At 40.6% G+C, this 27,288-nt stretch overlaps 1 protein-coding gene across 3 annotated transcripts in view; it reads left to right on the top strand.

Annotated features, from left to right (window-relative positions):
• The window catches only part of csnk1a1 (casein kinase 1, alpha 1), a 31,281-nt gene extending 10,248 nt beyond the window's left edge, over positions 1–21,033 (top strand). The window contains exons 3-11 of one of the 3 annotated variants that reach the window (XM_085282635.1): positions 1,304–1,430; positions 1,586–1,684; positions 9,020–9,103; positions 15,195–15,334; positions 15,579–15,657; positions 15,902–15,976; positions 16,254–16,360; positions 16,636–16,748; positions 19,876–21,033. In XM_085282635.1, the coding sequence (XP_085138761.1) occupies positions 1,304–1,430; positions 1,586–1,684; positions 9,020–9,103; positions 15,195–15,334; positions 15,579–15,657; positions 15,902–15,976; positions 16,254–16,360; positions 16,636–16,748; positions 19,876–19,883 (832 nt within the window). In that variant the 3' untranslated portion in view covers positions 19,884–21,033. Of the gene's footprint in view, positions 1–1,303; positions 1,431–1,585; positions 1,685–9,019; positions 9,104–15,194; positions 15,335–15,578; positions 15,658–15,901; positions 15,977–16,253; positions 16,361–16,635; positions 16,785–19,875 lie in introns of all 3 variants that reach the window. The other 2 variants (XM_085282626.1, XM_085282644.1) reach the window with 2 other exon arrangements.
• Positions 21,034–27,288: the final 6,255 nt, after the last annotated feature.

Here is a 27,288-nt window from a genome sequence, read left to right as displayed (position 1 = left end):
TGAGGCGACTTGTCACTGGGACCTGAGCACCTGTGGACGTGGGAAGTATAATCCCTGTATAAGTAATCTCGGTTCAAGCTGTAATCAGTAAAATTGAGCTTTTAGAGAGGTATGAAAGCACATCAATGCAAAGCAAAGGGGTGTTTGTTACAGATATTTATTTACTAACAAAATATTCTATGAAAAAACAAAATCAAAAGACTGACTTTCAGTGATTAGTTTTGAAAATATAAATATACAAAGAACCGTGGTTGGTTTGTTCTTTTCCATGTTTCTAGACACATAGCTGGCTTTAGTGAACAGATTGTGTTCAATGTTTTTTCCAGAGTCACATGACTCCACATCACAGTAGTGTTTTAGAGTGGGGAGGAAAAAATGAGACTGTCTTAAAACAATTTTAAAAGGTAAAAAGTTCAACCTCTGCTGCGTCACAGTAACTTGTGTTTCCTTGTTGACACATCAGGATGTCAGTCGGAACAACTAAATTAAACCAGAATCCCACTAAGCAATGATGTCATTGGTGGAGAGAATTCATGTGATGGGCTTCCATGGAACAGCGTGACATTTTAATGTCTCATGTTTGTACCTCAGAAACACATGAGAATTGTTTCAAAGTGACGTGTAACCTTTTGTTCTTATATATACACGACTCATTTATTATGCACAAGGGACACGTAAAACGAGCCTTTTTATAAGAGGCCAACCTGCTTTGGGTCTACAGTGGTCCCTCGCTACAACGCGGTTCACCTTTCACTGGATTTTATTTTTGTGCACTTTTGCATGTTTTCTTGTTTGTTTGTTTGTTTTTTGTTTGTTTGTTTTAAACGGCGTATTGTGTCCTGCGTCCTGATTGGCTACGTTCAGCTTGTCACATTTACATAAATCTTCGATCACTAGCAGCGTGACTCTGAAGTGCTGGACTGTATGTTTGTACGTTTTCTCCCCAACAAACAACAATGTCGACAAAACGTCGCCACCTGCGGGTTCCTTTGGACTTGTTTTCTATGAAGGTTTGAACTTGAGAGTTTAAACGAGAGAAAAGTGTGAAAATGTTCCTGCCTGTCTGAGAAACGAGTATAAAGTGTGTAGTGAGGGCTTTACAGCCTTAAAACATCTATAGTAATTGTAAAAAATAAAGTTGGCTACTTTGCGGATTTCACTTATCGCAGGTTATTTTTGGAACGTAACTCCCAGGATAAACAAGGGACCGCTGTATATTCAGCCTGTGAAGTTGGTTTAGAGAATGCATTGTGACTGAGATCAACCGTGAAAACCTACTTTTCTATGTTACTGTTGTCATCAGGTGGTATGGCCAAGAGAAGGACTACAACGTCCTAGTTATGGACCTGCTTGGACCCAGTCTGGAGGACCTGTTTAACTTCTGTTCTCGCCGCTTCACCATGAAAACTGTCCTTATGCTGGCAGACCAGGTATCCAGCTCATACACACCCACTTCTCTGCAGGCTTTTAAAAAAAAAGGGAACTAAGCAAAGGTTTATCTGTATCCTGCCTTCATATATAACCTGGAAACTTTTGTCCATTGTAGTAATTTGGTCACATTTAAAACACATTTTTATATCTTCAGATGATCAGCAGAATCGAGTATGTACACACAAAGAACTTCATCCACAGAGACATCAAACCAGATAACTTTCTCATGGGCATCGGCCGTCACTGTAACAAGGTAAGATATGCAGGACCAGTACATAAGTATGTCATATTCAAGGACTGTATAGACCTGTTGGAGGATAGTGATATGACAGGGGCCAGATATTATGAAGCAGTTTCAACATACGTCTTTCAGTTATATGGAATCACTGACGACTAGACTATACGGTCACATGAAGTTGGTTAATCAACTTGCTGAGTTAATCCAGGGTTTCACCTGCAGTTCACATGAAAGGGGTGTTGGCAGCATCCAGTTCATCTAAAAGGGGCTTTTTCATGGGTTACATGACTTTTCTTCCACATAAAGTGGAAGAAGGGGAAATGACTCTAATTTGTCGGCAGATCAAAGTTAAATGAATTTGAACAGGTGTTCTACTAGCTGCAGTTACAGCAGTGTAAAAGAGAAATATAGGAACATTTTATGCCTTTTCGAAATCAACAAATTAATACATGCACATTTCTGTGACAATGCAACACAGTGTGTGCTTCACTCAGTGGGTTTAGGTACAGTTCAATAAGTAGCATATGTATGCCCCCAGCATAGAATCCACATTGCTCTTAAAACATGCTGTGAATAAAAGAAACTGTGAAAACGGTGATTTTAAAATGAAACCCCCAACATAACCTGCTTTGGACACTTGTAGTTTTTATTCTGTCCCCGTTGTCTTTAAAGGGTTTGAGAGTAAAGTTTAAGAACAGAATTCAAGCAGGAAGTGTCCTGTTTTAGGATCATGAATTAAAGGTAAATGAACAACCAAAGTGTTAGTGTTTGCTGCCAACGGGGGAAAAACACAGGATTAAAGTTGCATCTAAGAATTAGATCTATTACTGATACTCATCAGGGAAGCACCCTCCAACTCTCCATGCAGAGGTTACAGGAGTGGTGATGCTGTATTCTGCAGAATCAGTCAGTGGGCAGTGATTTCATACCTGTCGATGTCTAATCTGGAACATCTATAGCATGAGGCTATAGCAAGTTACACCTCTGTAAGTCAATCACCTTTTGTACTACAGAAAACCAGGACTAACCCTGAAGTCATCTGGATAAGCTGAAGTCCTGCTTCCTAATAGACACCTCTGGTAGTAAATGTATAGCTTTAGTAATCTCCTGATGGTGACGTCATCAACACAAACGTTTTGGTTTTCTGCTTTGATGCTTTGTGTAATGACTCCAGTCGGCACCATGGAAACATGAACCTCTCACTAAAACAGATCTGTAATAGAACTGTGGTGTGTCTAGGAGTGTGCTTGTGAATGTAAAAAAACATAATGATGTTAAAACAATGCAGCCCCAAGTTTTTAAAGAACAGACTTCTGATACCAGCAGCAGTGAAGATGATGGTTTCATATTTTAACGTGGAGCCGCAGTCTGTCTACTTACAGTGTAGAGTAATAGATTTCACAGGGAAGTCAAAATTAATAAATTATTACATTATATGCACAAGACGGTGAGCGTAGGTGAAGGAAAGCATCCAAAACAGCAGCACTTGTTCCTGTAATCACAGTAAATCCCACACAGGGAAAAAGCTCAAAGTCACTCATTAAGCCACCTGCTCAATAAGCTGGGAGACAAAAACAAAACTGAACTTTGTAGCTGCTCACATCCGCAGCCAAAAGCCACAGACGCTACATTAAAATGTGCATATCGGTCAGATACGGAGTTTAAGCTGAAGAGAGCCGACCCACTTTCTGTTGCAGTGACACCTGCACCAAGCAGGGGGCAGTTTAAACGGTGAGGATTTTCACAAGACCATATTGATTTCAAGCCCTTCATAAAAATGTTTTAATTAAATGTAAAATAATATAAAATATTAATTTGTAATAATATATAAAAATGTTTTTTTTGCAGGCCAGTTATAAATGTACATGAGTCTGAACCAGTCACCTGCAGCTGTTTGGTAACTGAATTATTACCATCTACACCGGCAGAGAGGCTGTTTTCAGCAGCACACAGTGTTGCAGCAAAGCTCAGGGACAACTTCAGAATATGCTCACTTTTCTTCATTGCAGCCATCACATGTTCTTTTTCATTGTAGTTTTATTTATAGAGCACAAAATCTTTAAGGGCTTATCCTGCACACACAACCACATATACCTGAACACACAGTCTGTCATCCAGCAGATACAACACTGTTCCAACAGTGTTGTATCTGCATTTTTGCCTGAATGCAGTTAAACTTTGAGTTTCTAAAATGGAGAAACCTTCGTCATTTTCTGTTTTGGTTTTGGAAGACTGCAGATCAGGTGTGACTATTACTATAAATATTAGCAACTTTTCTTTTTGGTCTACTAGAAATGGAAAAGGACATGGTAATCTGTGTTATTGAACGGCAGGGTTTGGTGCCTTGGGCACAAGTATGAATTGTATTTTACAAGAGGGAACAAAGCCTTATTTCCCATTTCCAGCTTGAAGAAGTTCTCATTTAAACATCAGTCCTCCTGTTTTCTCTTATTAGGATTAAGAGGATTATGGATTAGGATTATGAGGGCTGAAAAATTCTCCCAACACACGCAAATTAGACTTGGCATGTGCAAGTCTAATTTGTGAACATGTTCATGAGTCCCCGTCCCCATGTTGGGAATATTGGTTGAAGGTAGATTTAAATGGGCTTGAATCTCTAAATGCATCTGTGGGAAAAATTGGATACAAATTTGACACCTCTTTATAAAAGCTATTGCCATTAACCTTGAACCATCGTTGATCCCCAACATTATCATCCATGAACATAAGTAAATAAAGCTCTTATTTGGAAAATCGCTACTAACCAGCCAGCCCTGCTCGCATCCGTTTTGTTTCTTTGTAGTAATTGTTGTTTTGCTCTGGATCTGCTGTCAGCAGGAGGACTCATATTAACATTAACGTACAGTTGGTGGACATCTGGTTAATCTTGTGACCACACTCACCAAAACTGCAGTGCAGAACCAGGGTTACTGTTGCCAACTGTAGGTCCAGATAGGGACCTAACACCGTTTAGTGGTGTCAACATGAGCTTATCGCAACTGCAAGATGCAGTCGCAAAATGTTGAACACCTGTAAAGTCCAACATGAACGTGGACTGAATGTCAGCATGCTGAAGGAGCTTTGTGACTGGTGGGAATCAATTCTGAGTCTACTTCCTGAAGTTATTGTGTTTACTGGACATACCGGTCTGTTTTCCCAGATGTCCTTATCTACCAGTTAATGATGCTTCACTGTGGTAGTGTTGCTTAAATGCTTTCCTATTAAACCCCAGTTTCTCACAGAAATCCCTTAAAAATAACAGGCCTTGGAAGTATAGTTGTAAGTTTCATTTACTTGGTCGAATTTGTGACCTTGTTTTGTGGTAGTGTTAGTATCTAATGCATTTTGGGCCACTTAATAGTGTTAGTTTCTTTCATAATCTCTCTCTGTTACCAAATTCAAGTCTGCATGTCACCATGCCTGAGTGAGGTGATGAGTGGTGTAGAGCCGGGGACTCATTTCCATCAGCATTGTGGTTTCCCTCAAAGGACCATTTGTAACTGGATAAATGTAATTGAACTTTGCCATACTGTTAAACTGTCTCTGTATCTGATTTTTGATATTGGGTTACAAATACTCCAAACATTTGCATAAATGCAACAACATAGGTTGACACGTTGCTTTAATTAACAACTTTTAAAGTCATAAGTTTAATAAAGTCACACTACAGCAGCAAAAATAACCTCTTCATAACTTAGCATGTGAACTTTGTCCAGGACGAGCTTTGTCACAGTGGGTGATGAGCAGCTGCTGAGAATGTGGGACAGATTTGTATTTTAGAGAAACAAATGGCTCAACAGTCTTCACATTGTCAGCATAAGCTACCCCCAGCTAATGATGTAGTTAAACAAAAGAAGAGGGGGGCTCTGCAAGCACACTGAATACATAACTGCACATACAGAAACGTGTAGAACTTATTCAAAAGAACAAATTTGTTTCAGTTCACAACTAGATTGGTGAAGTTGGATCGATGGTGTGACCTATGGTCGTGTTCTAAAAAGAACACAAGATGCAAACACCGCCATTAAATTTCAGTTAAATAAAACTATTAGAAGATTTGAGTTAAAAGGGGATAATAATTCCATCCAGATGAGATGCTGACCACAGGCAAACACAAATTCTGTTTGTTTTTTTTTGTTTTTCTTCTCATGAAAAAAATCTCTCCTGAGCTTAAATAGTTTGAGAACTACGTTCCTGCTCAGCTTCTGTGGATGGTATGGCATGTCTCCATACACACAATCCACACAAAGCTTCTTGATGGATGATGAAGTAATGTTATCAGAGGTTTGTGGCACCCCCCCCCCATTTTTGTCCTATGTTAATCCTACCAAGCAGCCTTTTCCACCACACCGGTCCCTCCCTGTCTTCGTCCCATGCATTGAAGCTACATGAAAGAGCTCCTCGGGACAGACAGACGTCAGCCTTCACGCCCCATATAAAAATTGCTAACTGCACTGTGTCAGTGTTGTCTGTGCTTTTATCAACAGCTAATGAAAAAGCCAGATACCTCCCTCTGTGACGGATGTAAGATTGCCTGTAAATTCCCTCACTCACTCTGCTACTGTGTTTTGTTTTTTGACAAATTGATTTTTCATTATTTTTTTTAAGAAGTCTTATCTGGTTGGTGGATCCCTGGTCACAAAGCCTTGGCATGCACCGCTTCAAAAACACTGAGAAACTCTTTGAAGCACGGGCAGTGGCCACAGTAAAGCTGTTGGTGCTGTGTCCCTCTGGGCTGTAGCTTTGATGAACACATTCTGCTGAGGTTGCAGTCTGCCTTTAATTCTTGAACCACGTTGTGTTTTTGATGGAGACTAAAATGACTGATGTTTTTTCTTTTTTAAATACATGTGAAGGAATACAACGTATATCGACCTCCCTCACCACCGACACGCTCACAGCACAAGCTGTTTTGGTTTTTCTTCTTAAATAACAAATATTCATTTTCCTATTTCTCATTAAACAGCCTTCCTTCTGCATCGATTCTCCTTCTTCTGGAAATTCTGAGATGGTCACTAAACCCAGTGGTGTTGTAGAAACACTTTAATCTAGTGGCAGTTTGCTGTCTCTTCATGGGACGGCTTGCGTTTTGGGATATGTAGTTTATTGTCACTTTATGTATATTTGTATTGAATCTCTCGTGGCAGATTAGGCCCGCAGCCTGGTGTGTGACACAAGTGGTGTAGAGCACATAACACAGATCACAGGGAGGTGGTGCTAAAGCTGTGTCCACACTGGAAACAATTTGCTGTGCTTTGAATCGACAGCTGTTCAGTTGTGGACATTACAGGCCTCTGATACATTTAGTACCAGATCGGATGTTTTTCATAATCATTGATAGTCACTTGAGTGACTCATCTGGAAGTTGAGAAACGTGTATCTTGGGTCCCACGCTCGTGTATACTTATTAATATGATCAGTATTACCAACATTTAACTGTTAAGAGTTTGAGTTACCGTCACTTTGTCCCTGTCTTGCTCATTTTTTCTGCACTGCCTGCATGCAAGAAGTTAAAAGCTGCCGTAAATCAAAATTCTGAGTATTATGTTTGCTTTGCAGTTTTAGTCAAATTAAGGTGAAACTGAGCACTTGATGGGTTTTAATAGTGATAAAAGTAAAGCTTTTCATTAAGTTCAGGCGTTGTATTTATAAAGGTTTCCAGTGGAAATCCTAACATCTTTCCTTTTTAAGAACCTTGTTCAATTACTTGGAGGCTTTTAACCTAAAAATTACAACTTTGTGTGTAGTTTGCTTTTGAATATTTTGTTTTCTTGACATGCAGAAAGTTCTTCCTAATATTGAAATATGCTGATGAGTTATAACTGCTAAAGAAATGAGAGTAAGAAGCTGGCCTGACAATTTTAAGGAAAGTAAGGCTTTGGGCCACTCCTTAATATGCAGCCACCCCACAGGCCCTGTGAATAAGAGTGCTGTCATTATGGAAACAACAAGTCCCAACAGGACAAAACATTTTCATCAAAAGAAAAAGGTTATTATTCAGGACAGTTTGGTATTCATTTAGGCACAGATTCTACTCAATGTGCAAACTATAGTCGTGGATTTGTTTAATGCTTCTTTGTAGTCTAATCTGTGTCCACTTCACAAAGCAGAGCTGTGCTGAATTAGTATAGTGTTGTGCATGCGTGTACAGACCTTGCCATGTGAAGTATAATACTGATGAGGCACATCTAATGTTAGACCGAGGCTTCCTTTGCTTGGTCATGGCCCCAAAAATCCCAACATGAGTCATTTATACCTGCGTTACTGGTGCGTACTGGTTTGTGGCAAGGAAAGTGTCCAGTAAAAACACAAGTTACCTGTGTGGTGGGTATATTTTGTCAAAGATTGATTTTTAGCTTTGCTCTGTGTTTGCTGTGCTATGTGAATGCCCTGGGTAAATATTGCACCTCTATTGCTCTTCACTAATGCAAGTAAGCTTGAGTAGGCCAGTAACAGAACACTGGACGTCCTCATTCGCTGGCTTCTACCTCCCCTATTAAAGAGCTAAAATGACGCCGCATGCCCGTTATAAGAGCTGTCATATTTCATAGCAGATTTATGCAGTGTTGACCATTTAAAAAAAAAAAATACATTTTTAAAAAATTAGTATTTATGTGCTAGGAATGTCCAACTTGAATAGAACCAGATTTGGGGTTTGTTGTTGTTTTTAGATCACCAAATCACAAACCACACATTAGCTTAGTCCCTCTGCTAGAGCCTTAAATCTTTGGTAAGGTTGCACTGTATCAGAGGAAATCTTGGGTGTTGGTTTCAGACTTTACAGGTGACTTATTAACCACTTTTGGTTTTGGTTTTTTGGCAATACTAACCTAACTGTAGAAAAGACATTAACCCATGAATTTGCTTTTTGTTTTTTACATGCTTTATGTTAATATCAAATACTCTTCACCACTCGTCACTACCAGTTTACCAAAACCCCACTTGTGCCCAGGTCTTTAGTGAGATATGGCACTTGCTGTCTATTTCCCCCAAGTGTTTGTCAGACATCATACTGAAGCATCCATGTGTCCCATACTACACACACACTTTTGATCTGATCTTTCCATGGTTGTCCTGACAGAAGAAAACCATAATATGATTTCTTCTAGACAGGTGGCCAGAATGATCAAATCTGTAGCACGGTTATTTAAACTGTATTTCTTATTTAGATCCAGCATCGCATGTACAAAAGCCAGTGCATATCCTAGCTCTACAGGACAGTGTTAGTTGTTAAAAGGAGAAAACAATGTGGGTACAAACAGAACTGCCTGTTGTACTCATGTTAACTGTAACTGAAGGTGGATGGAGGCTGTGTAATTTTGACCCCTGCCCCTCTACTGTCTGCCCTAGTGTTTAGACTCGTCAGTGGGGAAGAGGAAAAGAAGCTTGGCTGTTAGCTCTTCTCAGGATCCATCTTTCTCAGGATTAAACCAGGTGTGACCTTTACCACAACACCAGCTGCCTCACAACTGCAGTTGTCGCTTTGCAATCATATTTTACTACACTGGTTTAAAATGAATTAGCCCACCAGCACCCATCTTGCAGTTGCATAATGCCCAGCGTATGTACTCCATCTAACAGTGTGAATCTTGTTAGCATTGGCTAAGAAGTAGTTGTCATTGCCATGTAACAAAGACGCTGCATTCATCTAAATTATACACGAGTGCCTGATTGTCCTCATTGGCCTAAGAGGAAGTGAAATGACTTTATTTTTATTTTGTTTTAGCGATGAATCAAACCTAACTTTAATAACAAGAAGTCAGTGAGCTAATAGGAACAAACACTGGAGAAACTGCAGAATCATAGAATCTAATGTTCTGGTTGATTCTTGTTAAGTGTTTAATACTTTACCAGTACTGGTGGGTGGTGGGACTGACAGACCAGTGTGCACTGTGTAAGTCTATTTCACACAGAAAAGGAAAAATGGAAGTTTCTTTCTTTCTCACCAATAAGACTGGTGTCTTAATGTGCCAGCAGGACAGCAGCAAATCGCATTTAACGTGATTGACATACAGTGATAAACTGTTTGACCTGCTTTAGTGCCTCAATGTTGAGGCATTAAAGTTGCCTGGTTCTTATCCCCCTTTTTAAAGGTCGCTTATAGTTGCTGTGTTTGGTTTTCTAAGCCTAAAATGAAATCTTTCAATAAGAGACATTCAAAGTCTTACAGCTAAGCTGAGGCTGTGCGGGGGACATTATTGATATGTCATCCCAGTGAAGGTGAACTGCACGTGCGACCTCTGTAGAGTCCAGTTATCATGTCATGCTACCTGTAGTGACACTGACCATAGCCAAATATAAAAACTACTTTAAAAAAAGAAGCCCTATTGTTGTCCGTCTAGTGCATCGGTTAATTTCATTACCACCAACACAACCAATGTCAGAGGTCAGGGTTTTTCTGAAAATCCTGTCAATGCAATCAAGAAAGTTGCCTTGGATTTTCAAATTGATGCAATAAGTGTCTACTTAGGTCTGAGGGGTCGTCACCGGCAGTCACCAGTACTTTGTTTTTTGAGCAGTGTATCTGGTGCTTAAAACTCATATCAAATAATGACTATTTGTCAGTTGTGGAAAATAAAATGGGCCAGTATAGTGAACTGTAGGTGTGCTCACTCCAGTCTTGGAGTGAGTAGGATTTCTGTCTTGATAGGATTGCAGGTTTGGTCATGTTGTAACAGGGTGTTTGTGTGTGAACACTGTAGAATTATGGCTGCAAGCCTAAATTACAGAGATGAGACACCTTAATTTGATTTTTTTTTTTTTTTTCCCCTCAACCCCTTGACCATCTCACATTTGGGAGGGAGCTATTCATTTATTTATTTATCTCCCCCCCCCCCCCCCCCCCCCCCCCCCCCCCCGGTCATAAATGGCAGTATTATATTGGCTGTGAGTGTGCATCCAGTTGTAACTCCTGTTGTTGGAAATGTGTCTTCTCTGGACCCCTCAGCCGTAAAAGGTCAACGAGGGTGTTGACGTCATGATGCTGGTTGTGCGGGCAGTTTGGATGCCTATGTTTGTGAATGTGACAGCTTGAGAGCGAGGTGACATAGGTACATAGATACCACAGGTGTATCGACTTAAAATCCCCCTACCAGTGACTTTGACCTCAAGGCCAAGGACGGAGGTCAAGTTTTCTGAACATTTTGTGAATGCCATAACTAGAGGAAGCCGCCTGGGATTTTCAAATTGATATCATTGGTGTCTCTGCTAAAACTCTTGGGCGAGTTTGAATCTCACCGACCTTGACTTGAAGATCAGAGGTCAAGTTTTCTGATTAAGTCGAGAGCCAGGCGACGTAACATTTTGACATTGCTAGCATAGATGTAACCTAATGAAGGTACTGATATTTTAAAGTGTTGTGATCAAGCCTTTATTTGACTTTGGGGGTTTTGTTTTTGATTTTTTTTTTTGTATTTAGCATTTAAGGGTGGGGTTGTTTTTTTTGGTTTGGTGTTTTTGTTTTTTAAAAGAAATTCTAATAAAGCAAAAATACATCGGAAAGTTTTAAACGATTACATATTGCAGTTTCTAAAATGGAGAATGGGCAGAAGTGTCCGATTACTTTTAAGTAACAAGTAAGATTACTCTTCCAAAAAAGTAATTGGATTACTGTTACTTTCCCGTAAGCACACCGCATTACTAAACCGTCGTGATTTTATTTGAGAGTGTCTCATGACGATGGCGTAAGCGCGTGTGATGTGTGCAAGAGAGTACGACCATGCAGCGTTTAAAGCGTGGACGCACTGACAGTACTTTGAGTTTGATTCTGTAAAAACTGACAAACATCTGCATGGTAGAGGTGGGAATCACCATATATCCCACGATGCGATATTATCACGATATTTAACTCACGATACGATATTATTGCGAAATTTAAAATATTTTGCGATATTTAAATTCTGCACATAAAGGTAAACTTGATCAATATTCATTTTATCTAATAACAAAGTCTCACACTCAGTCTTTCTCTCATCTCAGTCAGTTTTATTGTTGACAAACTGAACGGTTTGTATTACAGTCTAGTCCAACTGAACTGAATGCAACCATCTGGTACAATTACAGCTATTCTGAACTATGCAATATGAAAACTATGCAGCCCCTTCAGCAACTGAAGAATTTGGAAGTAAATTAAAACAAAATATAATTTTACATTAAATAAAAAAGTTTTAAACTTAATTAAAATAAAACATGTCTTAAATTAAAATAAGTAAACTGTCATGTTTATTGCTGCCATAAAACAAGTTAAAAACATTTGGACAGTGAAGGAATGTCAGGATTCTTGCTCAGAAAAAGGATCAACATGCTCTGAAGTCAGAGTCCACAAAAACCTTTTTTGTAACAAAATATCGATTTCTGCCGTCCCTGTATTGATACATTATTAGTAGAGCTGGGCGATAGAACGATAACGATATGTATCGCGATATAACTTTTACTCGATAGAGAAATTAAGCTATCGCGATAGACCTCGCCGCTCTTGTCCTCTTAAAATAAATTTTTTTTTTAAAAAAAAGGTCAGCCAATCCAAACTAAGTAGCGCAGAGCCGAACCAATCACAGCCGCAGCGTCACGTCGCGTGACTTGTTACGTACAGCACAAGTGCCAAGCCGCACGTGTGTTTGTTTGGGAAGCAGCCAGCGGGTAATGGAGCCAGCGCGTAATGGAGGAAATGAGTGTGCCGACTAGAAAAATCAACCGAGTGTGACCGAAGAGAAAACAGATGATGGTTCCAATGCTGGAGAGATTGTCGAACGGAAGAGCCATAGAAGTTCCGTAGTGTGAAGGTATTTCGGCTATTTCAAGTCTGACAAAAAACAGAGTAGCGTGCACTGTAAATTGCACGCTACTCGGCACGAAAGCAAGTCTGGAAATACAATAAACTGGTGCATGCGTCACACTGCGCCACGTTATTGTTTCGGTGAAATGAATTTCTACAATACTGTTACTGTTAATTCTACTCTCTGCAGTGTTTAAATGCTTACATATACACACAGTTACTGTCCGTCCACACATACGACTCGGTTCTGCTTCTATGCCCCAGCTTTGTTTACTTTTTCCCACCGAGGCTTCTAGACTTCTGATTGGCCAACATTTCTGCACGGTTAGGAATCTAGCGCCACCTGCTGCTTTGGCATGTTCATAGCAGCGTTTTCCTTCATTTCTGCCTTTATGTGTGGACGGGATTATTTTTTAAAACGAAAACGGAAAATCTCCGTTTTCAAAAATACCCGTGTACGTGTGGACGTAGCCTCGGTCTCTGACTGGAAGCGCTAATTCGTCATTCGGCTTTTGTCAGACTAAAGTACCTGTTAAAACTGTTTGAAAAGCTAAGCTATACAACAAGGAGAGATTGAGAATTTCCTTTTAGTTCTCAGTTTATTTGATACTGACAAAAGTTAGTCAGTTTTGTCTGTTCTTCTGTAAAACAAACTAAGATTTATTTTTAGAATTAATATTTTGTTTCTAAGTGGAATTGACAATTTAGTCTGTTTCGTTTGTTCTATTTTGAAACTTAAACGCTTTAGCAGCTGCCTTTTGTGTAGTTTGCAATATTTGCCTTTATTTATCTGAAAAAGTCTCATGTTCCTTAAGTACATCTACCCTGTTGAACTTATTATGGGAAATAAATATTTAAATAAAAACAAGCTGCTGATTATTTCACATTTTACTTGTGAGCAACGGCACATTTAAATCTTACAAATATAGTTATTTGGCTTATATCGTGATAGATATCGTTATCGCCTGAAATGAAAAAAACATATCGTGATATGAAAAAATCTCATATCGCCCAGCTCTAATTATTAGCAAACAAAATATCACGATACTACACAGAATCGATTTTTTTCCCCACCCCTACTGCATGGGAAGAAATGAAACTTCAAATCTGAGCGAGCACCGAGCACGCCGGTTGTCAAAAACTGATTTCCGGTATTTCCGTGTGTTTACTTATATTGGTAAATAGACTTTACTGAACAGGATTTACAAAGACGTTACATATAAAATTGCCTGTTTTTCAAGTATTTTTACAAATCTTGTGTTATTGTACCGACATTATAATCGATCCGGTCCTTTTTGGCCACTTAAAATATGTTTACAACATAACTGTTGTATTGGTTGCGGGTTTTTTTCTGCTGCCCTCTTGGCCAGATTACTCTTAAAGAAGACAGTTTTATTGTCAACTGGATTTTTTTTTTATGTATAAAGGAAATATAAAAGTCACTGCTAAAAACTGATTGTAGTTTCTACCTTTGCAGCTCAGTATGACTTGATATCTGCGTAAAGTTATAAGATTAAAACAAGTTTAACTAAATGTTATGTGATTATGCAGAAAAAAACTGGGCTCAAAGGTCTGTTGCTTTATTACGTATTCAGGTTGTGTATCATGTTTTTAAAAAGTAATAAAGTAACTAATTTTGAAAAATAATCAGTGAAGTAATGGATTACTGATTACATCTTCAAGAAAGTAATCAGTATCTAATTACTTCTGTTAAGTAACATGACCAACACTAATGGAGATTAATGAGCAGTTTGTTCGTTTTTTCATATTTATTATTGCTCATTTAATAAGACTGGATACTCTTTATCCAGTTACTTACCTGGTTACTTAATCAATGGAATACCAGATTATTACAGTAATCGGTGGCAGCTGTAATTCAGTGTGTGCCGTCATCTGTACAGCACAGTGGACATACTGCCATGGTTTGTGTTTCAGCCAGTAACGTTGGTAAAATTTGGTAATAGTGTGAATGCAGAGGACTGCGTGAGATTTTGGACCAATGCCATGTGGAAAGTTTCTAGCTTTAGTTTTAAACATGACAGTGATTGCAAAGACACTTTGAGGTAAAGGCATATCTGATAGGGGGGTACCCCCAAAATAAAACAGTGGAACTGTGAACCCAGGCTGCATTATTATTGAAGCCAGGTGGTGTCATATTGAGAGAGTGGAACAAAAGACGGCTCGCCTCCAAATGAAGCTCGGCCAGTCGTCCCAGAAGGCAACTTTAAATATTACCAAAAGCTTTAGGCTGTGTTGAAGATTAAGGGTGCTCACTACCAAATACACTCTGAAGCTTGTTAACTTGTTTTGTTGTTTTGTTTGTCCATGTATTAGTTGCATGTGTCAATAAATCACTGCACCCATTTACGCAACAAAGAATAAATGACAGCTTTTTCCAGACTTTTGCACAGTGCTGTAATCGCAAACTAGAGAATCAGTAGTCGAGTAATAGATCGATTATCAAAATGGCTTTTTACAGTCATTTAAGACATTTCACCTGAGACTAGTGTCAGTTCATATAAATGAATCGTAATGTTCCAGAATAAGAGTGCAGTGCCCCCACCCTCCAAGCACACTCCGCTCAGCAGACACCCGTACGCTTCTGCATATCGACACCATCACAGGGTTACGTTCATCGTTGAGTAATGTTAGCATTTGTTTTACAGAAGGACAAAAAGGATGATTTTAATGAAAGAACTCTTTGTTCGTCGGTAACCGACAACTAACTAGTCTTCTGTCCCTCTCCATCAGTTGTTCCTTATTGACTTTGGTTTGGCAAAGAAGTACAGAGACAACCGAACACGACAACACATCCCATACAGAGAAGACAAGAACCTGACTGGCACGGCACGCTATGCTTCCATCAACGCGCACCTGGGCATCGAGCAGAGGTCTGTGCAAACATCTGATAGACAAAGGACATTATAGGTTACTTTTTTTCCAACAGTGTTAAAAATCAAGCCAATTTTTTTTTTTTAAAATGGGCTTTTTTCTGGTTTACATTGTATCTTTCTCTTCGTAATACTGCCACAGCAACCATTTCTAAGAGAACGAAAAATAATGAATATTTTGACGGTGTCAGGGAAAGGCTAATGCACTCATTGTGTACTCAATGAACACTTTTGTTGTCTTCAGTCGCCGTGATGATATGGAGTCACTAGGCTACGTGCTGATGTACTTCAACAGAACCAGTCTGCCATGGCAGGGATTAAAGGTATGTCGCTGCCTTTGACACACTGCAGGCAAAGACGGTAGTTTTGTTTGTGCTGGACGTGTGGTAGACAAACTACAGACGCAGCACACCATGATGTTTTGTGGTATCGCTCACTAGCATGAGTTAGAGATGCACTGATTGTAACTTCTCTCTGGCTCAGACGCAGTGCACCTGTAGCCTGAGTGCATTTAGTGTAACAGTGGGTTGTGGCGTAAACATGCTGTTTGTATTTTGTGTTGTCCAGGCTGCCACAAAGAAGCAGAAGTATGAAAAGATTTCAGAAAAGAAGATGTCCACCCCAGTTGAGGTCCTCTGTAAGGTAAAAACACTTTAACCGCACAACACCAAGAGTTTGAGACCTACATGTTCAGTGTGCCCACACAGAGAGAAACCTAAATAGACTGTACAAGGATGCCAGAGCTAGCAAAAAGAACACTTTGAATTTTACATGTAACATTAGTCAGGCCAATAAACCCTTCAGTTTAAAAAGTCTAATGAAAATGGCCTTTTCTTGCAGTTATGTCACATCTTACAGGGTTAAACAGGCACCATGATCAAAGCAGTGCACACTCAGTTGTATGAATGCATATTTCCAGGGTTTCCCAGCAGAATTTGCCATGTATCTAAACTACTGCCGTGGCTTGCGCTTTGAGGAGGCTCCAGACTACATGTATCTGCGCCAGCTGTTTCGCATCCTCTTCAGGTGAACACACGTGTCCAACTTTCTGTACATGGCTGTCAGTTTTGGGGTCGTCAGCTTTGAGAGCTAAATGCAGTTTCCAGTAGTTAACCCCAACACGTGCTTTTACTACATTGCCATTGCTGATCCATTAGCTAATCTTTTGTATGCAATTGCAAACTTTTAGTACAGACGGATTTGTATGCGTTTGAATAAACTAAACTGTTTCTTTCCTACAAAATTATTTTAAACTGTTCAATGTTAACGTTGGTATATTATTTCTGTGTGTGTGTTTTAAGGACTCTGAACCACCAGTATGACTACACATTTGACTGGACCATGCTGAAACAGAAAGCCGCTCAGCAGGGGGCCTCCTCCGGGGGCCAGGGCCAGCAGGCACAAACCCCCACAGGCAAGCAAACTGACAAACCCAAGCCTAACATGAAAGGTTAGTAGCAAACAGCCAAGTGACGTTTTTTACAGGCGCCAATAGCTCAGCATTATATTCAGGACTTTTAGATACTGGGTTTATTTTGTTTGTTTGTTTTATTGTTTTGTTTTATTATTAGAATTCCCTATTCCATGCCCCAGTGCCCCTGGAGAACAAACAAGCACCAAATTGGAAATGTACAGCAAAAAGGATATTGTTGCTGAAATAAAGTCAAGCCACATTATAAGCCTGAGGCACAATAATATTAATGATAATAATAATAATAATATTGGAAAAGAGAAAGATTTAATTGGAAGCAAAGACGTCCTTGGGGAATTTGACTACTAACTTTGCTGTCATGCTATTCTGTCCTTTTTGGGGGTTGGACTACAGGCTTTCTCTGCTGTCGCAATGTTTTAATACTGACCAACTATCATTCTTGATTCTTCTGCAGTCGCTAACATTTCCTATCCAAATGAAAATGCTGAACATGTTGTGTCTCTTGCTGCTCCATGTTACATGATTGAGATGGTTACACTGTATGGCAATGGCAGCTGTAGGCTGCTGCTGCGTTTGTGTAAAAACATTTTTGTACACATTTGACAAATTGAATAACATCAACAAATAGCAACATATCAGGAATTTCAAAAGTGGCTGCATCAGATGTTTTTGCTGCAGCGCCCTGTTTAACAGGGATTTCTCTGCCTCTATCTACATAAAGATGCAAAGGGAACACACGTGCACATATGTACACACAGAGACATGTGTGCACATGTGTGTACTGTTTGAATGTCAGAGCTTGACATCATTCAAAGTTGTATGTATTTATTTACTGATTATAAGGCTGTAAATTCTGCCCAATACTGACTGTAAATTATGTGCCTTTTGTCTTTAACTTCTTCTAAACCCAGATCACTCAAATGCATCATTGTGACAGCAGCATCACGTGGCCCAGTTTGCATTAGAACCCATTTTGGCCCCACCAGACTTGAGGCTGTGACAGTCTTGCTGTAGCAGGACCTCGTGGCAGCACACATATGACCACGAGCATGTTCTTTTGTTGCTCTGTAGTGAAAAATGGCTTTGAGAATAAGACCAGTCTAGAAGGCGCGCAGCATTTAATATCTATCAAGTGATCAGCGTGTTCGTCTGTTGATCTTGTGCTCAACGTTTTGCACACCATAATCTACATGTCATAGTTGGTTGCAGTCACCAGAGGGCAGCTGCTCTCATGCAGTGCTGTTTGTGATGCTACTTTAGTTTAGCTTGTGCTACAGAGAAGACCTGGACAGTCATCAGGCTATTGCACAGCCATGTGCCATGTTCCTGCAGGCACAGGAAGAACATGCAAACTCCACACAGAGCTGAACAGCCACATGCAGTTTGTTGCAACAAAGTGGTCCATGTACGCCAGCATAGAGTACTGACATACCTGTCTGTGGGTGACATGTTGTGGTTCAGGTGAGATGCAATATGTCACCATTTAAAGTAGTTTAGTTTACAGCATGGTTCGATGTAACATTGGCACGCACATGTTGTGCATGTGCACTACCGTCAAGTTTTAGAGCACCCCAGTTTTAGGACGCTGGTTTAGCTCAGCGGGCGACCACGTGCCATACGGCTGAGAGCGGCCGGCCCGGGTTCGAGTCCGACCCACAGCCCTTTCTGCCCCCGCTTTCCTGTCCTTTCTTCACTAAATAAAATATATATGTTGTTGTTTTTTAAAGAGCAACCCCAAATTTTCCAGTTATTTATTGCAATTCAAGTCGTTCAAGTCCAGTGAAGAACTTGAAATGGTGCAAAGGACAGTGGTGAACTGCCAGAGGTTTAAAAGAAGGTAAGGTTGCCTAAGACTAGAAACTGCATTTCAGAATTATTCAAAAAGGCCTTTTTCAGGGAGCACAAAATGTGTTAACAATTTAAAGCTTCTCTGCATCAATGGAGGTTCAAGCCTTGAGAGCTGGTGCTACTAATGCCTACATGAACCTAGTTAGTCAGAACCATGGTGAGCTTGGAAACACGGAGCGTCCAGCACAGTCTCCAGACTTGAACCCCGTCCATTTACAAACTCATGACAGAAAGAAAAATGTTCAGAAAAACATTTAAATAAAAAAGCACAATGCTGCTTCTCTTTTCCACTCTGTTTACAGTGTCTCTGACACTCGACCAAACAACAAATACAAAGATTAAATAAAAAGTCTGTTAAAATTCAAAATGTCTCTTCCAGCCATCATTAAAGGAAACAAACTCAGATGTTAAGTCTTTTGTGTGATTTGGTGCATCTCAAATAAACAAGTATCTGTGTTAATACTGAAACAGGAAGGTGAAATATTCCCTCCAAACAAAACGTCTAAATTCTAAATGCACAAGTCAGTCCGTGCGTGATTACATCGCTCCGCCCATCAGAAAGTCTGTGCCTGCGTCCGTATCGCCTGTCGTCTTTTATTGGACTGACAATTGTCGGTTGGAATATTTTTACACATCGCCCAACTTTAGTCTATAAATTGATTCCATGATTTCTTTTTTAACTCCAGTTTCTTTCATACAGTGAGACATTAAACTGCGTCATTTTCAATAAAAACTGCAAACACTGGGGTGTTCTAAAACTTTGGTAGTGAGCTCACCAAGTGCTGCTAAATATCCTACATTAAATGTATGATGGGAATGCTACATGTAGTTAGAATTTCTGGGTTTTGTAGTTATGTTGGTATAGTGCGGGCTGTGTGGTTAAACATGCTCGTGTTACCTGTGTAGTCTCACACTAGTTGAGAGTATTGATGTTGTTTCAGTAACTCTAGTTTGAAATGAAACCGCAGGTAGCTTGATGGACTTTCCTGGGGAATCCCAAAAGGTCGATGCTGTTCGTCTGGGCCTTTTCAGAGTTGCTCACCTGGATGGCTGAGCATGCAACAAGACGTTTGTAGGGAACTAGCACTGTAGGACACTGATACACCTCCTGTGTTCTACACCTGTGTGCTGGTTGTAGTTCTTTGCTGCTGGCCTTTTGCTTTCACTGCGCTACATGCTTCCCTCGCTGGTGTGGGTGTTCAGTTTGTCCATCTCTGTGCTCCTGAACAACTGTGGTAATGATGCTTCTGTCTGTCTCCAGGTTTTTGAGGGGTCTGCTCTGAGCAGAGCTCCTGAAGTGTTGGTGACCAGGACTAATAAGTCTCCCTTCCTGGATAAGCGACAAACAAGAAAGTCTTTCCTTCCATCATAACTGTCTATGTAATGGAAATATATAGATTTACACACACCTTTGTCAGCTGTGTTATCTATATATTCATATATGTGTATATATAATAAACCCTCCACTCTGGAAGATTTTTTTTTTTTTTTTTTTTTGGGCTTTTGGTTTTTTAGGATGTGGAGGCTGTAGCCCCCCCTCCCCAACACACATGCCCTCCCCCATCCATCCTTCTGTCTCTGTTCTCCTCAGTGTTGACTTTGTTTCTTTGGAAACTGAAGTTGAGATCAACTGACCATTCTTCTGTTTTTCCTCTCCCAGTAGAAACATCTCAAAGCATCTCTTCTCTTCCCATTCAGTTATTTCACTCCCTCCTTTTACCAAATGTTAAACATGTAAGCCTACAACCTGTTCTCCCTTTTGTTTCTTATATAATTGAATGACACACCCCTGGATGTTATTTACTAAAAAAAAATCAAATGTTGATTTTTTTCTTCTGGTTTTGTTTTCCTATGGTGATTAGGAGTTTGCCTGTTAATAAGCAGTGGATGGCAGTCAATGGTAGAATGATACTCCGGCTCTCTCCCTCTCTAGAGCTCTGAATGATACATCTGTTGTTAAATCTTCTCCATAAATGCCAATAAAAATATTACATAACTCAGAGCAGCACAAGTTCTTATCAGCCACCTTCACATGAAAACTGTAGAAAGCACCAGCCAGGCATGAATGTGAGCGTCTGTTGCTTGGTGTTTGTTTTCCCCAGCAGGCAGCACCGTAAAGAAATCATGTTCACCTGAATATTCGGGATATTCACATGGTATTAAAATCCCTTCTGCTGTTCTTTAGTATACCAACGTGAATTTTTAACTTACTGTTTTGTTTTTTCCCTTGTCCCTTTTTTCGGGCTTTAGGTTCAGTGTGCTGCATCATGAGACCAAACTGTTTAAAGCACCGTCTCAAGATTGAGTCCAAGTTATCACACGTATACCAGTCGCTTGTTAGGTGTATAAAGAACACTGGGAAACAGTTTTTCTTGCTCAGAGATGTCCTTTATTATAAAGATTCAGTGATTATAAAATATATGGTTGTCTTTGATTATTTTTTCTTCTTTTTTGTTTCCAACGGTGGAAAAAGCTTCTCGTCATCATTGAGTCTTATACACTGTACACCGATTAGCACTGTAGCCTCGTACCCAACATTCGACCAAACCACTTATTTCTGAATAAATGTTGAGACGCTTTTGGGTTTTGTTTTTGATTTTGATTTTTTGTTCTTAAGAATGATTTAGATCAGAAAGACTGGATGACCTGCAAAGGTTGAAACTGGGTGTATTTAAAGGCATGTTTCCTGTCGTGCTGTTAATGTAGAAACTATTCATTTATTAACAGTAATATTTAAGTCCAACCTGACTGCATCAAACTAAATTGATCATCTGTGCCTCACCTTGCTACTGTTAGCATGTGACTCTGGAACAACCAGCCTTGTTGTTGGGGATTGGGATGTGACCTGTACAGAAACACAGTGACCTAAACTGCAACGTGTGACACAGAGCACGAATTATAGTTCAAGTTAAGGACGGAAACACTCGCACCGAGATGGACCCTGAATACAGATCAAACTAATGTGAATGTTGGACACGAACCTGACGGCAAAGCAACAGTGTGCACAACACACGGTGCTCTGTAGTTTGTGTTATTTGAATGTGAGCTGTTGCACACTGTTCAAAACCTGCAGGAAAACCAGCACAAATGATGTGCAAGTTTGCACATTTGTATCATTTAGTGTAAGCAGTTTCCACTGAATGTTTGGATGTGTGTGAGATCCTACTGCAGCTGTTGGGTCGACTTGATGTCTCTGTTTGGGGTCCAGCTGAAACAAAACATAACAACACAACTTTTCCGTTTGCATAACACGGCAGTACAAACCATGAACGTCTGCACAATCGCCACCAAATATGTGGAATCCTGGTGACAGGAGACCAGATCCATAAATACCGACGTGTCTCCATCCTTTGCATGCTCCATACGTTATACAGAGGTTGTGTTTTTTACAGGCGACCTCCATCAGCCCCCAACAGTCAAACAAGCTTAGTTTCCAATGAGCCGTTATTCCTGGAGAGCAGAGCAGGTAACTCAGTACGATGGGCAAAGTATAAACACACGAGTGGACGTCCCAGCAGCAGTCTGATGTGCCTGTTGGTGTTTGTGGTTCCTCGGCTGTTTTTGTAACAACTTGTGACTTAACCTGGAAATCACTGGTATTTTGCACAGCTGTCCTGACGTAGGTTTGACATACCAACACAAAGTGTTTATTTGAACTCCAAACCTTAAGTGACGCTAAATCTAAGAGTAGTTCTGTTGCCTGACCAAAATGTAACCGAAGAACCTTGAAAAGCTGAAGTGACTGCTGAGCATTCTGTTGGTGTTACAAGAAACGTCCCCACTGTTGTCTTTTGGACATGACGAGGTCATTTGTCAGTTCTAATTATGCTCCTGGAACAACAACAGGTATGTTTGTTATGGGGCTGAAACGGCACCAATACAGCAGAAGATGTAACCTGTTATTTTTAACAACACTAAGAGTCAGTTACTGGAACTGTTTGGTTTGGTTTGACCTTCAAGGTGAGCATCTTTCTCCAGTTACATCAAAAACACTTGGTGGGCCTTTTGTAGGAAGAATGTTCAACAAACTCAAGTTTCCTGTATGTTCATCGTGTGTGCACGAGCAGAGGAAGAGAGATCATCGATATGCTTCGTGATGGCAACAGGTAAGGAACAGCCTCCATCGCACTCCTGTGGACCGAGGAGTAAGAACAAGTGTCAGGAGGAAAGAAGAGTTATTCGTGATGATCGGATGAAACTAAATTCTACTTTTACATTTGATTTTAAATCAAATTATTCATCTGTAACCCAACAGGACAAAATATAAAAGGCATGAAGTGAAGATCCAATGTGGAGAAACACGTCAGACACATCATTGTGTAAAATGCTTAAAGACAGGACTTTGAGTCTGTGACCGTGAATCTTTACACCTGCATGTGCGATGTTGGTCCTTTCAGGGGAAACGTTCCCAGGAGAACTTTGATACTTCTGCCGTGTGGCTTGCGAGTCGTTCACATCCAAGTATTGAAGTGTGCGACCTATACTCTCACCTGCTCAGTCAGACCTGATATTTCTCATGCGGCGGTGGGCGGCCATCGTGTGGGACAGACGAAGACGAACAGCCCTGCCACCTCTCCTGCCTGTGGATTGTAACACTGGAGAATCAGTGGTACAATCCACAGGCAGGAAACGTGGCAGGAGCCAAGTTTGTCCCACCAGAAATTATTCTAAGACTAGCATGACCCCTGCACACTGCAAGCATGCACACTGCACATCCTGTGTGCTGCAGTGCAGACAAACATGACTGCTGGACAAGAACTTCATGTCCTGACTACTTAACTGATGCCCCCCCCCCCACACACACACACACACACACACACAAAAGCAAACCAACAATAAAAGCACTGTTCAACTCTGCCGTTGCCCATATTTTTTTAAAGAGGAGAGGTGAGTGAAAGCGATGCTGCGGCGCTGCAGCAGAGGGTCTAGGACATAGGTGTCAAACTCTGGCCCGCGGGCCAAATTTGGCCCGCAGACTAATTACATTTGGCCCGCGAAGCCATACCAAATTACTATCAGAGCTGGCCTACTGGTATTATACAGCTAATGTATATATTGTCTAGTATTAAGCTTTGCTTGTTCCATATTCAGTTTTTCAGCAAAACGTTTTTGAGTCCATAAGAAAAGATTCATTCTTACATCTGGAGGAACAAATATATTTCAATAAATATTAACGTTAGCCCGCGACTTTGTTCCAGTTTTGAATTTTGGCCCACTGTGTATTTGAGTTTGACACCCCTGGTTGTGCACCCCGAATTAGAAAAATATGGAGGAAGGATTTTGAAGATGCACTGAACCTAAAATTGAAACTTTGACCTGATGGTGGTGCTAGAGAAAAGGTTATGTCATCACCAAAAACCAGTAGGGTTCATCTACTTGTGGTCATTAATGTTGTCCATTGTCATTTGTGTATTCAGTGCACCTATACATGAATCCAACAGACCACTTTTCACACAGACAAGTAGGGCAGGGGAGCAGGCAGATCTTCCACCCTGTCTGAGGCTGGGTTTGGGATGCACCAATCCATCCACACTTCAGGGGGTGGACATGTGTCTTTGTGCAGGTTCTGTGTCTGTGGGTGAGCCTGGATCTGGGGCTCATTGAGCTTTGGTTACTCTGGGACATTGTTATAAAGAGCGGAGAGGATCTCCTTCCCTGCCACTCCCCACTGGTCGTTGCTTCTGGTACTTATGTGGCTTCAGGGTACCTGACTAGGCCCACGTGGGCACGTGTGATTCATGGACACACGTTTAAGGCTTTGCAAGAGAGCAAGAGGGATGTCACATCTGTGCACACTCACACACATATTTATAAAAGAGAAAAGCAGCCGAGTCGTGAAGCTGAACTTAATCAATTGTGTGTAAATAATCACCATTTATTCAGGTTTGAATGTAGAGGTTTGTCAAAAACTGTCTGCTCAAAGTTCGTGTGCGTGCGGATGTAATTCCTTAAAAGCCAAATCACTGTAGAAACTTGTGGATCGTATCGTACACACTCGAATCACTTTTGAGGCAAATTTCTCAGCTTAGCTTCTGAATGATCTTGTTAATAATTTCACATCCTCGTTAGGTTGGACTGTGGATCCTGCAGCTCCTGCAGCTCCTGTGACAATCAGAACAACCCCAGGTTTCTCTTCAGCTCTGTAGCCAGGCTGACAGTCAGAGCTCTGTCGGGCCAACCATCCCTCTAACCTTAACTAGTAACGACTTCATGAATAACATTTGAACCATTAGAGAAAAATGGCCAATAATCATCCCACAGATGTAATATTATTCAATTCAATTCAATTTTATTTATATAGCGCCAAATCACAACATAAGTCGCCTCAAGGCGCTTCATAGATACAGAGAAAAACCCAACAATCATATGACCCCCTATGAGCAGCACTTTGGCGACAGTGGGAAGGAAAAACTCCCTTTTAACAGGAAGAAACCTCCGGCAGAACCAGGCTCAGGGAGGGGCGGGGCCATCTGCTGTGATTGGTTGGGGTGAGAAAAGGAAGACAGGATACAGAGAGACAGAGGTTAATAACAGATATGATTCAATGCAGAGAGGTCTGTTAACACATAGTGAGTGAAGAAGAAACACCCAGTGCATCATGGGAGTCCCCGGCAGCCTACACCTATTGCAGCATAACTAAGGGAGGATTCAGGGTCACCTGGTCCAGCCCTAACTATATGCTTTAGCAAAAAGGAAGGTTTGTGTTGCATCTTCAAAAAATAAAAATACAATAACTGAGCCTTACACCGGGGTATCGTTGCACTGGTTTACTGAACCTTACTTTCAGGGCATGTACAGAACATGAGCATCCATTTTCTACTGCCTCCTACAGGACACACTCTTCTTCCACTTCCTTACACATTAATGTAACACAGAACTAATACTGCCTCTCCTGGCATTACCATTGTAACAACACATTCATTCTGTTTCTTTCAGAAGATTAACAGGAACTTAGGATGTAGGTATCTATGAATAATAACTATTATGTATACTCATATATTTATATAACCACTTATTTCTTGCAATACCACAGTTTGAATCTTGAAAGTAGATGGATGGATGGATGATTCAATGCAGAGAGGTCTGTTAACACATAGTGATGAAGAAAAACCCCCAGCAGCCTACACCTATTGCAGCATAACTAAGGGAGGATTCAGGGTCACCTGGTCCAGCCCTAACTATATGCTTTAGCAAAAAGGAAAGTTTGAAGCCTAATCTTAAAAGTAGAGATAGTGTCTGTCTCCTGAATCCAAACTGGAAGCTGGTTCCACAGAAGAGGGGCCTGAAAACTGAAGGCTCTGCCTCCCATTCTACTTTTAAATACTCTAGGAACAACAAGTAGGCCTGCAGAGCGAGAGCGAAGTGCTCTAATAGGGTGATATGGTACTACAAGGTCATTAAGATAAGATGGGGCCTGATTATTTAAGACCTTGTATGTGAGGAGCAGGATTTTAATTCTGGATTTAACAGGAAGCCAGAACAGGAGAAATATTATCTACAGCTGCTCTTAGCACCACTGATGTTAAGTTAGACTCTTTTTCTCCAGTTGATCTTTCTGAGTTAACTTCAATAATTACTTCCTCCAAACCATCAACGTGTCTTTTAGACCCCATTCCTACAAAACTGCTCAAAGAAGTCCTGCCATTAATTATTTCTTCAGTCTCTAATAATCAGCTTCGTAGCACAACATTCATCCAAGCACCAGCTAACACTCACACACAGACTCTGATGGTCGGAGAGAAACTTGGCTCAGTATCTGGCCCAAGGACACAGACTGGGATCGAACCACCGACCTTCTGATCAGTGGATGACCTGCTCCACCTCCAGACCTACTGCCACTTCATACTGGAATTCATAAACTGGAAAAAAGATACCAGTATAGCTGGTTGAGGAAGTTCTTTGATGTCTGCTGAACGAGCAATTAAACAAGTAACGTGTTCATATTCAGCCGTGTGCACAGATGTGTTGATCTGTACATGTACAACACAATGCAACATGCAGGGAAACCGTTGTTGTTGTTGTTGGGTTTATGAGCACAGACAGAACAGAGAAAATTCATAAACTGAATCATTTTCAGCTTTGGATTTATTTTATTTTGTTATTAACTAAACTTCAGTATCTGTATCGCACACCGGACTACATGCAGGAACTGTAGGTGCAGGAAATGGTTAAACTCACTGCAGTATACTGAACATGCAGCGTGTTAGAGGCTGGGGTTAGGTGAACATGGTGTCATCATCCATGTGTGCTTACTGTAATAATTCATTTTGAAGTATTGATGTATATAAATGGTGTTTTTATTTTAAATTAAATTAATTACTTCAGTAATGTTTAAATGAATAAAATAATGTAAAAATGAATTTATTTTATGGTGCTGTTCATTACTGAAGCACAAGCATCTTTGATGCACATGGCTCTTCTCCTCCATATCCTGCTGCCATGTGCACTTACAGACACTCGTGTTTGAACACAGTGTTAGTCATGTGCAGCTTGGGTTCAGGTCAGGCAGGCTGTTCCACCCAATCACGCCCCTCCACATCTCACCGTTGTTGCCCACATGAGCGCTGAAGTCTCCCAGCAGGAGGCCTGAAACTGTCGTGTGCTGCATAAGCGGCAATGATGGTGAGGTCCCACTCCCCGACCTGAAGGGAAGGGAACAAACCAGCGAGTCTTC

This window comes from Mchenga conophoros, linkage group LG2, assembly GCF_057382185.1.
Source record: "Mchenga conophoros isolate Kocher_MC1m ecotype Shallow Benthic linkage group LG2, M_conophoros_male_GT1.1, whole genome shotgun sequence".
Classification (NCBI taxonomy): domain Eukaryota; kingdom Metazoa; phylum Chordata; class Actinopteri; order Cichliformes; family Cichlidae; genus Mchenga; species Mchenga conophoros.
The sequence above is the reverse complement of the archived record's forward strand: the minus strand, read 5'-3'. Positions and strand labels throughout refer to the sequence as shown.